The sequence below is a fragment of the Callorhinus ursinus genome, unplaced genomic scaffold (assembly GCF_003265705.2).
Source record: "Callorhinus ursinus isolate GAN/ISIS: 27379988/994484 unplaced genomic scaffold, GSC_fseal_2.0 scaffold111, whole genome shotgun sequence".
Taxonomy (NCBI): domain Eukaryota; kingdom Metazoa; phylum Chordata; class Mammalia; order Carnivora; family Otariidae; genus Callorhinus; species Callorhinus ursinus.
Window position 1 is genome coordinate 618839 of NW_027397173.1, and position 14179 is coordinate 633017.

Consider the following 14179-nt stretch of genomic DNA (forward strand, 5'->3'; position numbering starts at 1 on the left):
GAGCCATTTGGTAGGATTCAAACAGATGAAACAAAACACCCACATGGAGATGGTGTAACTTACCATCGGTGGCGGACGTCAACCAGCGATGACGTGAAGTCTCATACTGCCACCCCAATTTTTTTAAGATTGTATTTATTTATTTGACAAAGACAGAGAACACAAGTAAGCAGAGCAGCAGGCAGAGGGAGAGGGAGAAGCAGGCTCCCCACTGAGGAAGGAGCCCCATGCAGGACTCAATCCCAGGACACTGGGATCGTGATCTGAAGGCAGCCGCTTAACTGACTGAGCCACCCAGGCACCCAGGCACCCCTTGCTGACCCAATTTTACCTGCGTTTTTAGACTCAGAGCTTTACTCTCAGAATGACTCTGACACAGAGGGAAGCTGTGACATCATCTAATGTTATTCTCACTGAGAAAATGTAAAGTACCCAGGATTCTAAGACATACCAGAATTAGGACTGAAGCGAAAAAAAACTCATTGTTCAAGGTCTCAAAAACTGAGCAAAACCAGTCAAAATTCTAACAGTCTTGCCCTGAGTGTTCTAGAGCTTTCCCTGGCCATGCCCCACACCTCCTCACTAGCTATACACAGACTCTCAGGGATTCAGCTCTACTGGCCCTGCTCCAGGTGTCTGCCCAGCCCAGCCCCTTTAGAGTACAGGTGGGTCCCAGCAGTGATGAGTGCCCCACTACTGTCATGGGGACCACCTGTGAAGCTTGAAACCATGACGATACCAGGCCATTCTGAAAGACTGGGAAGCCCAGAGGACTCTGATGTGCAGCCAAGGTCCAGCCCCTGGGCTGGGCAGTGACCACCACAGAGCCAGGTCCTGGGAACAGCACCCCGCCTCATCTCCCAGCTTCCCCAACAGATTCTGAAGTCAGACCATGGGTCCTGACTCAGCAGTGTGCTGGCACGGTGTGCCCAGTGAGTCTGGGCAAGTCCTCTCCACCCGCCCCCACAAGCCTCAGTTCCCCCTATAAAAATACTGTATCTCCTTCCATCAGTAAAACGTCAGTGTTCATGAAAACACTTTCTAAACTACAGACCACCCTGCAAATGCATGTTGATGATAAAAATCTCAAAACAGGCCTTCTGTCCTATGAAAGGCAGTACCTGAGTCCCAGTGGAGTTTTTATAATAGATAATAAAGAAGTACACAATGAACGAATAGTTTGATTTAATTTTAAGAGCATGTTAGTAATTCACATTAGAGTAAATCTGCTTTATGTTCACCACAAAAGCATACCACATATTTAAACCTAATAAGGCTATATTTTGCACCTCACCATGGCAAATTACCAGCTAAAACACAGGAAATGACACGTTGAGACAGAAAGTCAACATCTAAATCAAAATCAAGACTCCTTTGCTGAAAACTGAAAAGCAATTTACCAGCTTCTTTGCATTGGTAAAAAGCAAGCACTAAAAAGCCCTCTGTTCTCAAGAAGTCAACTTCTATACGCTCCACACATTTAAATTGTTTTTTATGGCAGAATGTATTCCTGTACAGCTGATATATGGGGTGCACCATCATCTATTAAAAAGTATTTAATAATCTATACTCAATTTTCTTTTCTCTAAAGTAACATAAATAACATTGAGTCATTTACCTAATACGTTCTGGGTCACACCAACTGGACTGAAGCCAGTCTCTGACTCTGTCCTGCTGCCGCACATGAAGCCATCCCTGAGCACGCAACACAACAGATGAGCCAACCTCCAGATCCTGACCCTTTCCCCTAAAACGAGGCCAGGCCAGCGCAGGGCGGGGCTGTGGTTGGGAAAGGGAGCAAAGGGCTTGTCGCCAACCAGTGAGACACAACAAAAACGGTTTGTGTTTTACCACAGCTGTCGTTGCCTATTTAAAATATTTCCTTGTCAAGTTACTGAAAGTGATTCCAGACACACAAGGTCTTCTGTACTCTCATGAACTGCCAGGACGGAGAGGAACAGGTATCAACCCCATTCTGTAGGCTGGGGACAGGAACACAGTGTAAGAGCGACTTGCCCAAGGATGAAGCACTGCTGGGAGGTGGCAGCTGGAGGCGGCTGCCCTGGGAGGGGTGCGGAGCAAGCCAGATGGACTGCTGGTCCCTAAACAAGGTCCTGGCCAAAAGGATCCTCCTCTCAGCCCGCGATGGAATCAAACTCCAGTCACTGTTAACCTAATTCTATCAGAGAAGAAACTCCCAGGCAACACCATCAGAAAAGGTTAATGAGCAGAAAGTCAATTTAATTATCATTACTACATGGGTCCCCCTGACAAAATTAGGACCAGTGTATACACGCTTGTCAGGATATACAGCCATTTCGGGCTTGTGACACCCTAGCAAATGACATTAACATGTGCACTATTCATCTGCTGGTCTAGAGGTAAGGAACAAAGGGGTGTCAACAGGACTCCCCTAGATTCTGCCCTGTAGTACCCAGCTGCTGGATCATTCCATTGATGTGGTCTGTTCACAGAGAGAAGCCCCGCAGGTCCTTTCTGAGCTGCTGGGATCAACATGCTTCTATGCACTTTCCCAGGTCCTTGCCTTTAAATGGTTGATGGGGACTCAGGAGTCTTGAAAACCCTCTGGTTCAGAATGGGGCTAAACTGGTGCAGGCTGGGGAGTGTGAGCTATGGAAGGGACCGCACAGGATCCAGGGCCCACGGCCCACACAGCTCTGGAGAATATAGCTCTACCATTTACACAGCTCCACTCACTGGCCTCAACATACTTTTGCACTGAGCTCTCCTTGCCCTTCCTGTGCCCCACCTCCAGAGACTGGTATTAACCACATTTTATAGTAAAGATACTGAGGCTGGCAGGACAGCCAATAGCAAAAACAAGATCCCTGGACATCTCATCTACTGCTCTATCCACCAAACCCTGAGGCCTATTTTAAGTGTATGAAGACTCCTAAGTCCTAGAGAATAGAATCACTGTACTTAGGTTTTTTTAAGAGGAAATGGTTTAATATGGACTTATCTTCCCTGTGGCATGTTATGCTTCCCTCTAGATGCAACGTCAAACCCAGGTGAGGGGTATCCCACAGGAGCCCAGACATCCAAAGGGTCTCACTGTCCACTTCCAATGTCCATGTCCAAGGACCGGCAGGTGCAGGTGAAAAGGGCTGTGTGCACAGAATCTCCTGGACCCGCCGGCGATGGTGCCCAGTGTGAGGACTCCTGGCACAGCCATGGTCAAGGCTGCTAAACAGACTGGAGGCTGAGTCTGCAGAGGAAGGGGGCCCTGAAGGAGCCCAGGTACAGGTGCCCGTCATGCTCGTGCACTTCGCTGATGTAGGAGGCCACCTGCCCATCAGGATCGTGCAAGCTTCTCCGGAAGGCCCCGCTGTCGCTGAGTTCTAGAACGAGGCTGTACCGTGGTACAAACTTCATCACAGTCTCCTGACTAAACAGCTGGGAGGGAAGCACAGTGTGAGCAGAGGTTAGCTTCTGACCAAGACAGTGGTATAAGCAGATCCGGAGTGCTAAAAACAAGACCACGGGCCCAAAATGGAGTCATTTATGCTCAGCTCCAAGTCACCAAACTGAGACCTAACTTACTTACAATTTGGGTTCGCCCAGAAATGGAATCTTAAGCTAGTCAATTACGAATCACCTGATCAGCACTAATGAGGTAATCTGCCTGCCACCCCCTAAAGGAAAGTAGACTGGTGATAACCAACCCGGGTTTTAGTCCAGTGTAACCTCCCTTGTTCCCGCTCCCTCCTGCCTATAAAAGTTTTTCATTTTTTACTGCTCCTCCAAGCTCATTTGTATCTGCTGGATTGGATAGTGTCTGACTCATGAGTCACTGAACGAAGCCAATAAGCTCTTTGACATTTATTCAGTTGAAGAATTTTGTTTTTCACAGATGCCACATCCCCTCCCCATCTTGTAAGGGCCCAGCTCTTCCAATGACAGGGAAGCTGCATAGAGCGGAGGCCAATTAAACCAGCTCACTGCCCCTGGCACAGGGCCTGTCACCTCGCAGGCCTCCCCCACTTCTGCCCCTGGGCAGAGCAGGCCAAGGAGCCTCCTGTCACCTGCATCCAGGCAAGGCCAGCCTGGCACAAGGATGGCAGCCTTCCAACAGTCCTCACCACAGTACCCACCAGACCCAATGCAGGTGCCACTCTGAATGAGCTAGCTGAACCAAGAGAAAGGTTCATGGCTCCTCACATCTGAGGAAGACACGATACTGAAGCCAAGCCCACACTGACATGGACCCCAGGACATCGGGTTAAAACCAGCACAGTCTAAACCAGAATAAACGCCAAGCCCTCAGACTAGGTTTAAAATATTTCAGATGTGCAAGGTGAAAATGATGGAGATTTGAGAGCAGTTCATGTTAGAGGAAAGACCTGGACGGGTTAAATGATCATGTCCCTGCCCCCTAGGGCCCTGGCAGCTCTGCTTGAGGCCAGTGTAGAGATAATCTCCACGCTGAGCAAGGGACACTCTAGGAGCCCCGTGGCTCAGCCAAGTCAAGGGCCACATGGGGCAACTGAAGGGTTTTAAGGAGAGAAACCAGAGAGTGAGATATGCAATTTCTGGCAGAGCAGGACACCAGGGAGGAAATGATGACAGTATGCTACTGCATGAAACCAGTGAGTGAAAATTAATAGGCAGATGTCTACCTTTTCATGTAGGGGGAAACAGCCAAACAACTGTAAATGTCCAATGAATAATGTCTCCTAGTCATTGGAAGGGTCCAAGCAGCCATACAAGTTGACTGTGTTCTAGAAAGTTGTATGGCAATCAAAGTTGATTAGAGCTTAAAATACTTCCTAAGGCTTCCCACGGCCCATGAAATGCCACCTCACCACAGTGCCAGGTCCCCCCTTCTCTGCTCTATCTTATCCCTAAGGCCTCTCACCCCCTCTGCTGGGTTTAAGTTGCTTTCCCAGAAAGCTCTCAAATCTCCCCCCCAATTTCCAACCCCTGGTGCTGACCCTTCTCCACCCAGACTTTCTAACAGTTCTTCAAACTTGACAGACACCCTGGCTAAGGAGACAGGGCCATGGGCACCAGCTGCTGATCCTGAGACCCCTGCCCTCACGCCTAATCCCTTCTCTCCAGACCCTGCAAGCCCAGCACCAGAGGGTCTTATCATGTGCTACGGACGTACCACCCCCACCCCAGGCTCTGCCCCACCACCTTTCCTGGCTGCTGCAGCCTCCACCACGCCAGGCTCTTCACAGCCCGTGGAGCCATGCTACAGGCTGCCCCCTACAGGGCAGCTACGGTTGTCTCTTTAAAACTCTCTCTGTACTACATCATGCCCCTCCTGAACGATTCGTCAGGAAGCAGCTTGTAGGGCCCAGCAAGGTAGGTGTGTGCAGAGCCTGGAGCCACAGTGGCCCAGACCACAAGTCAGTCCAAGCAGGGTGAGGCAGAGTCCACACTGCAGGGTGGGCAGTGGCACAGAATAGGGCATCAGAGCCCAAGCAGGGCCTGGCACAGGCTGGAAGAGCCCAGGCAGAGTGAGAACAGTGTTTACCTGGGGACAGCTTGGCACAGGCATCCGAGCCTTTGAGGGGAAAGGCAGGAGTCTCACATGGTTGGGAGGAGGGAGAAGGCCCAGCGTGGGATGCCAGAGCCCTAGCAGGGGCCGTGTGATGGGGGACATGGCCACAGATTGGTGACATCCGGGGAATGTGATCAAACAGGTAAGAAGGGTAATAGGATCCAGGTGTTTCACTATCAGAGAAGGGAAGTGGAAGTGGAGAAAACTAGAATAAATCCTGTGGTATGGGACTGGAAGCCAAAATTCCAGCATTACTTAAGAGTTTTCAATTTAAATAAACAGATGATGAATAAATGAACACATGTGTAAACATGTATACATACACCGCCTATACAGTTGACCTTGAACAACACTGGTCTGAACTGCAGCAGGTTTACCTATATGTAAATTTTTTTTAATAAATACAGTGCTGTAAATGTATTTTCTCTTCCTTATAATTTTGTTAATAATATTCTCTAGCTTACTTTATAAGAATATAGTATATAACACACATAACATACAAATTATGTGTTAATCAACTGTGTTACTGGTGAGGCTTCTGGTCAACAGTAGGCTGTTAGTAGTTAAGTCTTTGGGGACTCAAAGGTTATATGCAGATTTCTGACTGCACAGGGGCCAGTGCCCCTAACCCCCATGTTGTTCAAGGGTCAAATGTATTTATCTACGTATGAATACACATGCAGATGTTCCCTGGCCTTGTCTGTTGAGGGGGACTAGGGCAATCACCTGCCAAAAGCCATGAGCACATGTAGCACCAGATCTCTTCTAGAAGGAACCCGGGCTCCTGGAGATGTGGTCTATTACAGAGCTGGGGCATGATGAGCCTGAACAACGTGGGTTGCCACAAAGCCAGGAACTACTCCAAAAGCGGTAGGTACATGGGCAAAGGTCAAGGAGCCACAATAAGGGGCTCCCACTGGTCACAGCCAGACAATTTGAGCCTCAAAATATATAATGGCAGTAAGAGACTATAAACCACTGAAAAAACTGGCAACCATGAGATCACACTGATGTTTACTTATTTAGAAAGTACCTCCCCACAAAATACTTGTTGATTACAAATGGAAAAAGAGTGACTTCACCATGGAGAAGCCCGGCATTCACCACTGAACCAGGTGGCCAATGCTGCCGCCACCCATATGGGACAAGCTGACATCATGTGCCTCCTAACAGGACATACTGAGAACACAACTTCCATGGTCTTCCTGCCAGAGATGTATAACAAATCTAATCATGAGAAATGCCAGATGACCCACACAGAGGAACATTCTACAACAGAACTGACCTGTAATTGTCAAAAAGATCAAGACTGAGGAGCTGTTCCAGACCGAAGGAAAATAAAGAGACATGACAACTGAAGGCCACACCTCAGCCTGGGTCAAATCCGCGAGGGCAACTGCCCAAACCCTGATGATGACAGGGCATCAGGTCAGCAACTTACTTGCAAATAGTTCAGGGAAAGGAATTCTTTGTTACCCTCTTGCTACTTTTCTAAGTCTGATACTATCTCAAAACTAAAAATAAACAAAAATCCTCCAAGACTTCAATTACAGTTAGAATAAGATCTAGACTCTGTGGCATCTGCAAGGCCTATGGTCCTCTCCCACCGCTCTCGATCTGCCTCAGGAAGGTGTGGAGCTCTCCTGTGCCAGGAACCATGTCACTGCTCCAGCCCCTTCTCACACTTGTTGCCTCAGCTCTCTGAGCACACATTGCTTCCACAGTAATTTCTAAGCACCTACCATGTGCCAGACGCTGTTCTAGGTGCTGGGAACAAAGGAGCGAATGAAACATTAACACCTGCTCTGATGGAGCATGTGTTCTGTCGGGGGGAGGGGGGGGGCAGACACACCACTACCACCACCGCTTCACTGTGGGAAAATGGACGTGTACAGAAAAAGAACACCTACTAAAGTCAGCTAAGGGCATTATATGCATATTTCTGTTATAATTTTTCAGCACCTAATGAAACAGAACGATGCTGTTATTCTTCCCACTTGAAAGATGGAGGAATTGAGGCAGAGAAACCACATCATCTGCCCAGGGTCCCACAACTGGCCTAGCCTTCCTCAAAACCCCTGTACAAAACAAAAACAAAGCAAAACAAAATAAAAAACAAAACCCTGTCCTTCCTCCTACTTCACCATTCTGCCTCCTCCTAGGTCACAGTGGGAACAAATGCTGGCTCTGGAGCCAATGAGGCAAAGAGGAGGAATGTATTATTTTTGAACAGACCAGGATTTTCCACAGTGACCCACAGAACTTGCAACAAAACTGAAGGCCATGGGCCAGCCTAACAGAGCAGGTGCCTACAGCCCTTCAGCAGGGCCCAGACACAGGGCCCAGCACTGTACAGACTCAGTAATTGCTGCCTGGTACCTTCCAGGGCCTTAAGTTACAATTATTTTAATATATCTATTCACTATTCAATATCCAATCTCAGTTTCCAACATCTATTCAGCCTGTGAAATGGGGCTTGTTGGAAATGAAGATTTCTGCATGATGGAAGCACCCATATCAGCAGGTTCCTCATCCACAGTGCTAAACATGGGGAGCTACACTGAGGGCATTTCATGGAAGTCACTGGGGGAAAGGCTGTGTTAAGGGGTCTGTGGCTGGCCCTTGGTGAGGGTGGGTGATTTTTTTTTTTGTAACAAAAGAGTTTGGTGTGCTAAGAGGTCAAAGGTCAGGATCCTATGGGGATGGGGGAGTATGACTGACAGGAAGGCTTCAGAAGGCAGGAGGAGCCAGGGTGGGATGAGGTCCGAGGAAAGTGCGTCTTGACGTGTGGCTGCAGGAAAGCATGCCTGATAACCATTTAAGGAGGAGCAGCAGTGTGGTCTGCAGGGGCCCCATCTGAAGGCCAAGTTGCAGGGTCTGTGGAGAGGGGAGAAGGCCTGAAACAGCCATCACAAAGGGGCAGGTGTGACTGATAGGACATGATGGTGAGGGTGATGGTAAAAATACCCAGACAAGGAAGCCAGAAGGGTAAAATCAAAGGGTTCGAGTGTTTCAATCTACATTTCAGGCTGAGGCAGAAAACTTGTATTAAAGAAATCACTAAAAGTGGGGTGCCTGGGTGGCTCAGCCAGTTAAGCGTCCAACTCTTGACTCTTGATTTCAGGTCGGGTCATGATCTCAGGGTCATGAGATTGAGCCCTGCGTCAGGCTCCACGCTGGGTGTGGAGCCTGCTTAAGATTCTCTCTCCCACTCTCTCTTCCTCTGTTCCTCTCCTCTGCTCACTCACACTTAAAAAAGTCACTAGAAGTAGTAAATATTATAAGTAGCACGAGAATTTTTAGAGCTCCAAAGGTCAAAACGATCATAATTAGATGCATTTTCATTTTGTTTTTTGGAATTACAGTTTTCATAGTTACCTTAAAAATCATTCTTTTAATATAGGGTCTCTCGGATAAGAAATCCAACATAGAAAACCCAGGGTTAGAGCGAATGGTTGCCATGCTGACCCAGTACCCTCCAGAGCTGCTGGGTCGGATGTTGTCTGGAAATCCAGGCAGGTTCTCCACGAACAGATCAGCCCCTCCCTTCATCAGGCCCGACAGGTAGAATCTGAAAAATTCACCCAAGCAAGTGGTGAGCAGAGGTCCCCGAATGTAAGGAAAACTTTTAGCCAAGCACCAAAATGGGGTCCTAATCCCAACTGATTTACAACTGTAAACACATCCACCGTGAAGGAAGACACCAGATGGTGAAAGGGGCCCTCACCAGCCCAGGGTACAGCTAGAAACAGTAGCAGAGAGCGGGCACCCCCGGTAGGGAAAGGGACCTAGGATGTGTGGTCAGCATTAAATCAAGACTCTCCCAGACCACAACTTTCAAGCAGGCTGAGATGGAGGAGAAAGAAAAGGCACCCCTGAATTTTACTGCTTCCATTATCACACAAAGGAGAAGGTGCCCTTCCCCATCTCCGATCATGTAGCTCGACACCTCCCAGCAACCTGGGCTTGGCCACAATGAGCTCTGGCACACCCCCAAAACTCGGCAGGGGCCGCACGCACCTTCTTATCCTCGCCATTGTCGTCTCGGCCACCAGGACAAAGTCCTCCGCGGGAGAAAGCTGCACTCCATTAGGGAACCGCAACTGGTCCAGTAAAACCTTCACTTCCTTGGTCTCCGTGTCATACTCTAGTAGGCTGTGGGGCGCCAACAGCAAACGCTCACGCGGGAGAGTCCGTGGCCCCTGCCACGTTGGAGCCTCACTCCCTTCTGAGCCTCAGGCAGGGGGCCTGCAGAAGGGGATCCACCTCATGCTGCAGTGACAAGGCCCCTGGTGGTCCTCCGCCCAGACCTGACTCCAGGCTGGCCCCTGGGGGCCTTCCCATCCAGAGCAGACCCCAGGCATCCTCTTCCAGAGAACCCCCCAGTCAGTTCTCTCACCAAGCCAGGAGCTGGCTCAGGACCAGGGAGGGCCCCCATGGTTCCAGCCTCAAAGAAGTCCCCCTTGGGAGGGATGACCTGAAACGGAGGCCAGCCTGGGAGGTGTGACCCAGAGTGCTTAGACCACATGCTCAGATCGACTGGCCTGTTTAAATTTCATTTTTTCAAAGAGAAAGAGAGAACATCTTGTTCTGTTGTGTTGCATCCATCACCCATTTCCAGAAGTCATGAAATTCTATCTCAAAAGCTGCAATATCATGCTCAGAAACACTCCAATGACTCCCACAAATAAGCTCTGCCGACGTCACCCTGCCTGACTGATGATCTCACCGAGCAGAAGATCTGAAATGAACACTCACCGCCCATCATCCGTTCCCTCCATGACCAGAAGCAGATAATCTCGTCTCTGCCATTTGCTGCTAGAATCCGTAAAATAAATCTTCCTCCCATCCTGAGTTATTGTAAGATCATTCACAAAGGACATTTTCCTCCCCTCAATGGGTGTCTCAGAGGAGATCAGCAGTTTCACTTCACCTGAGGTAGAAGAAAGAAAAGGAGAGGGAGGAAAGGAGGGAGGAAGAGAAGACCTGTTTTCATCTAAGTACTTGTATGTCAATAATTTCAAAGTCTCCATCAGCCTACCTGATTTAAAAGGAAAAACTAAAATGAGTTTCTCCATGTTATACGCTAGTAAATTTATTCCCTCTTCCAGTAAAAAACAGTGTTTTCCTTTCTTTTAGCTGTTAGGTGATTAATGTTTTTACACTGACTTCATTAATGGCAAAATCCCTCCTCTAAGGATAAGGACCTCTTCCTTTCACCAAGACTAAATGACTTTTAAAAATCTATTAAGAATCTTAGGTGAAAGGCAACTGTCTTTTGGTTTGCTTGAGAGAAATACAAAATGTTCCATTCATCCGGTGTTAAATACGGAAACAGTGACAGTGGTAAATTTAAAAACAGGAGAATTACCATTTATGGAGTGCTAAACTGTCTCCATGTACAATCTCATTTAAACCCTCACACGATTTCACAAGGCAGGCACTACCATCAGCTCGGTTTCATGGGTGAGTAACCTGTGCACAGAGAGGCTAAGGCACCTGCACAGTCACACAGCCAGCCATCAGCAGAGGGGGCCGCCCAGAGCCCCAGCCCACCCCCGCCCCACGATAACAAATTCCTGCACCATACGAATTCCTCTGCTGAAGCACGTACAGGGAGAAAAATGCGGGTAGGAAGCGGACAAAGAGCAAATGCACAGACAGAGAACAAACAGGAAGACAAGATAGAGACACAGGAAAATAAACAAAGAAAGAGGAGTTCTGACATTTTGAGGAACAGACCCTGTGGCTAAAACACAAACAGGAAATTAGGGGATTGACCAAATGGGGTCATGAGTTACATGACAGCTGATATGCACAGGCAATATTTCCAGGACGATTCAATGAATAAGAAAATATTAGAGTCTCCAGTAGATTGTATTGAACAAATTCTATTAAATCCACTTATGCACATATTGTTTAAAACATTTGAAATCATCACAGAAGGAAATAAGGCATTGTTACTTACGTTTCCAGGGATTTACTTCAAATAGTCCCTTATACGCATCAGCCACAAAAAGGGTTCCATTGGGCCCCACCCGGATGCCCAGGGGCCTCCCACAAGCAGGCTCATCATCTCGGGTTTCTAGGAAAACAAACGGAGAGGAAGCAGTGGCTGGTCCCAGATTCTACCTGTGCCTCCAAGTACCTCATCCATCCCTTCCTAAATATACATCGTGCTGTTCAGAACAAAAAAGGATATGGCATTAGAAACAGACCCATCCCCCAGTATTCCAGCCCCCTCAGAACTTATAACAACTGTCTGGTGTATCCAGAGGGACCATCTGAGAATATGGATCTGAACATATGAACAGCAACTGGTATCCAAGAATTGTGTTCATATTAGCATTCTGAGACTTGAACAGTTAACTCAGAGACATCATCAGGACCCAGGCCCCAACTCTAGAATTCCCTCAGGACCTCAGTAATCGTGAGTTTAATCCCAACTGCCTGACCTGAATACTCTGCCAATCTAGGGCCTTGGCAGTTTTCCCTCCACCTGGCTTAAAGGGAGAGCTACTATTTTATTCCTCAGTTTAATACTGTACCCTTTTTAAACCTGTGGCAATGCATATTTATTGCAGGTGTGTTCACTGCCGAGCTCTATATGCAGGGATGCTTCTGTAAGCTGCTTACTGCAGAGGTGTTTACAGTAGGGGTGCTTTCTGCAGGGTGCTCAGTGCAGGGTGCTTTCTGAAAGGTGCTTAGTGCAGGGTGCTTTCTGTGGGGTGCTTACTGCAGGGTGCTTACTATAGGGCACTTACTATAGGGCTACTTACTGCCAAAATACGGTGGAAAAGGCAGGTTAAAAAAACAAACGTAGAGTATGATTCCATCACAAAACCAGAGTACCCATGAACAGAAAGAGATCTGAAAAGCTATGCCCTAAAATGTTAAGTTATATCTGTGAAGGCTCTGAGGTGACTTTTACTTTCTCCTTTGTACCTTTGTACAATGAAAATGCATCATTTTTACAAAAGCATTCTAGCTATTAAAAAACAGTAACTACTAAGGAACCTGTGGGCTACCAGGTTTTAAACAGTGAGATTCTTCTACTCTAATTTCCCCAAACCTGAGTGACATAAAGGTGTTTTCGCTCTGAATGACACTGCTGAAATGCCTGAGCAGGAAAGATATTTCAGCGTGCAAGTAAACCAGAGCCAACTGCTCTTCCACTGCAGCACTCTGACAATGGCTATTAATCTTCTTCAAAGTGACCTCAAGGGTGAACACAGGCCCCTATGGAATAGCAGGGGTGCAAGGCCCATAAGGTAACTGGCAGGTGCAGGGGCACTGCCTAGTTGGCAAGCTACACCTGCACAGTGACAATCAGGTACCATGAGGTCCAGGGACCACACGGCAAATGAAGAGCTGGTGGTAGCACTCAGGTCAGGCTCTGTCTGCCAAGTGGTCGGGGCTCTTCTTCTGCAAGGATGAACCTGACTTCTAGGGAAATTAAGCTCCACACAGCCATTCAGCACCTTTCTCAATGACCACAGACATATATCAGGGGCTGCTGTCACTGACTTACTGCATGGGCCTGAACCAAACTGGGCGATGGTCTCTATTTCACCATTTTCAAGTTTTACGATCCGGCCATCTGCCGTACCAGTAAACATCACATCTGTTTAAAAAAATAAAAAGGAATAAGAGAGTTACTAGATTAGCCTAAGAACTGTGATCATGCTGCCTTCTACAACAGAGGTGGCTTGTTTGTATTTTTCATCTCTAGAAAGAAAATGACAGGTTTGAAGATGAAGAAGTGATGTCTGAGTCCTTAAAAAGTCCTTAAAGCATGCAGTGATAAAACCATGGGGTCCTGGGGCACTGGCACATGGGCTTGAACCTGACATTGGAGCAAGGGTGCAGAAGACACCAGTCAGTGAAAAAAACTGTGAGGATTTTCCACTCTCAAAAAAGCACGGACTCTCGGGCTAACACTCAGCACTCAGGGACATGTGTTCATGTTTGCCTCAGGTCGATGTCTGCTGCTGACACTTTGAGTATACCCAACTCAAGGGGAAGAACTGCTAAGAAGTCCCTTGGGATAAAACTAAAGCACATTAAGTGCTCAGTCCATCAGCACAAGTACTACCCTCAGAACAGCACAGAGACTAGTACGGCCCCTGCACAAAGATGACACGCAAATTCGTGAAACATTCCACAAGTTTTGAATGTGTATGGGCAAACTCTAGGGCAACTACTAAAACAATTTTTTTAGAAAAAGTATAATTGATATGCTAAGCAAGAAGACAAAATGGAATCATATAAAATGGTCAATTAAAACTATAAAAGCTATACTTGTGGTGAATATAGCATAATGTATAAACTTGTCAAATCACTAAATTGTACACCTGAAACTAACACTGTGTGTCAACTATACTAAAAAACAAAACAACACAAAATAAAAAACTATAAAAGGCAGAGAGTGAAGACAAAAATAGGAACAAAAAAACAAAGGAACAAATAGAAAACAGTAACAATTATGGTAAATATTAACCTATATCAATTATCACTTTAAACATCAATGGTCTAAATATACCATTAAAAAACAGAGACTCTCAGAGTAAATCAAAAAACATGACCCAACTACATTGTTGTCCATAGGAAACCCACTTTAAATATAAAGACACACACAGATTAAAAATA

General features: G+C 47.1%; 1 protein-coding gene and 1 non-coding gene across 5 annotated transcripts in view; one reads left to right on the forward strand and one right to left on the reverse strand.

Moving 5' to 3' along the window:
• Positions 1–2215: 2215 nt before the first annotated feature.
• The window catches only part of APMAP (adipocyte plasma membrane associated protein), a 33805-nt gene continuing 21841 nt past the window's right edge, over positions 2216–14179 (reverse strand). For 2 of the 4 annotated variants that reach the window (XM_025876964.2, XM_025876966.2), the window contains 6 exons: positions 13062–13154; positions 11499–11615; positions 10289–10463; positions 9551–9685; positions 8909–9101; positions 2216–3417 (listed from right to left, as the gene is read on the reverse strand). In XM_025876964.2, coding sequence (XP_025732749.1) covers positions 3208–3417; positions 8909–9101; positions 9551–9685; positions 10289–10463; positions 11499–11615; positions 13062–13154 — 923 coding nt within the window. In that variant the 3' untranslated portion in view covers positions 2216–3207. The remainder of the gene's footprint in view (positions 3418–8908; positions 9102–9550; positions 9686–10288; positions 10464–11498; positions 11616–13061; positions 13155–14179) is intronic. The other 2 variants (XM_025876965.2, XM_025876967.2) reach the window with 2 other exon arrangements.
• On the forward strand, positions 13598–13701 carry LOC112828160 (U6 spliceosomal RNA). The gene has a single exon (XR_003209429.1). It is a non-coding gene; the product is annotated as a U6 spliceosomal RNA (small nuclear RNA).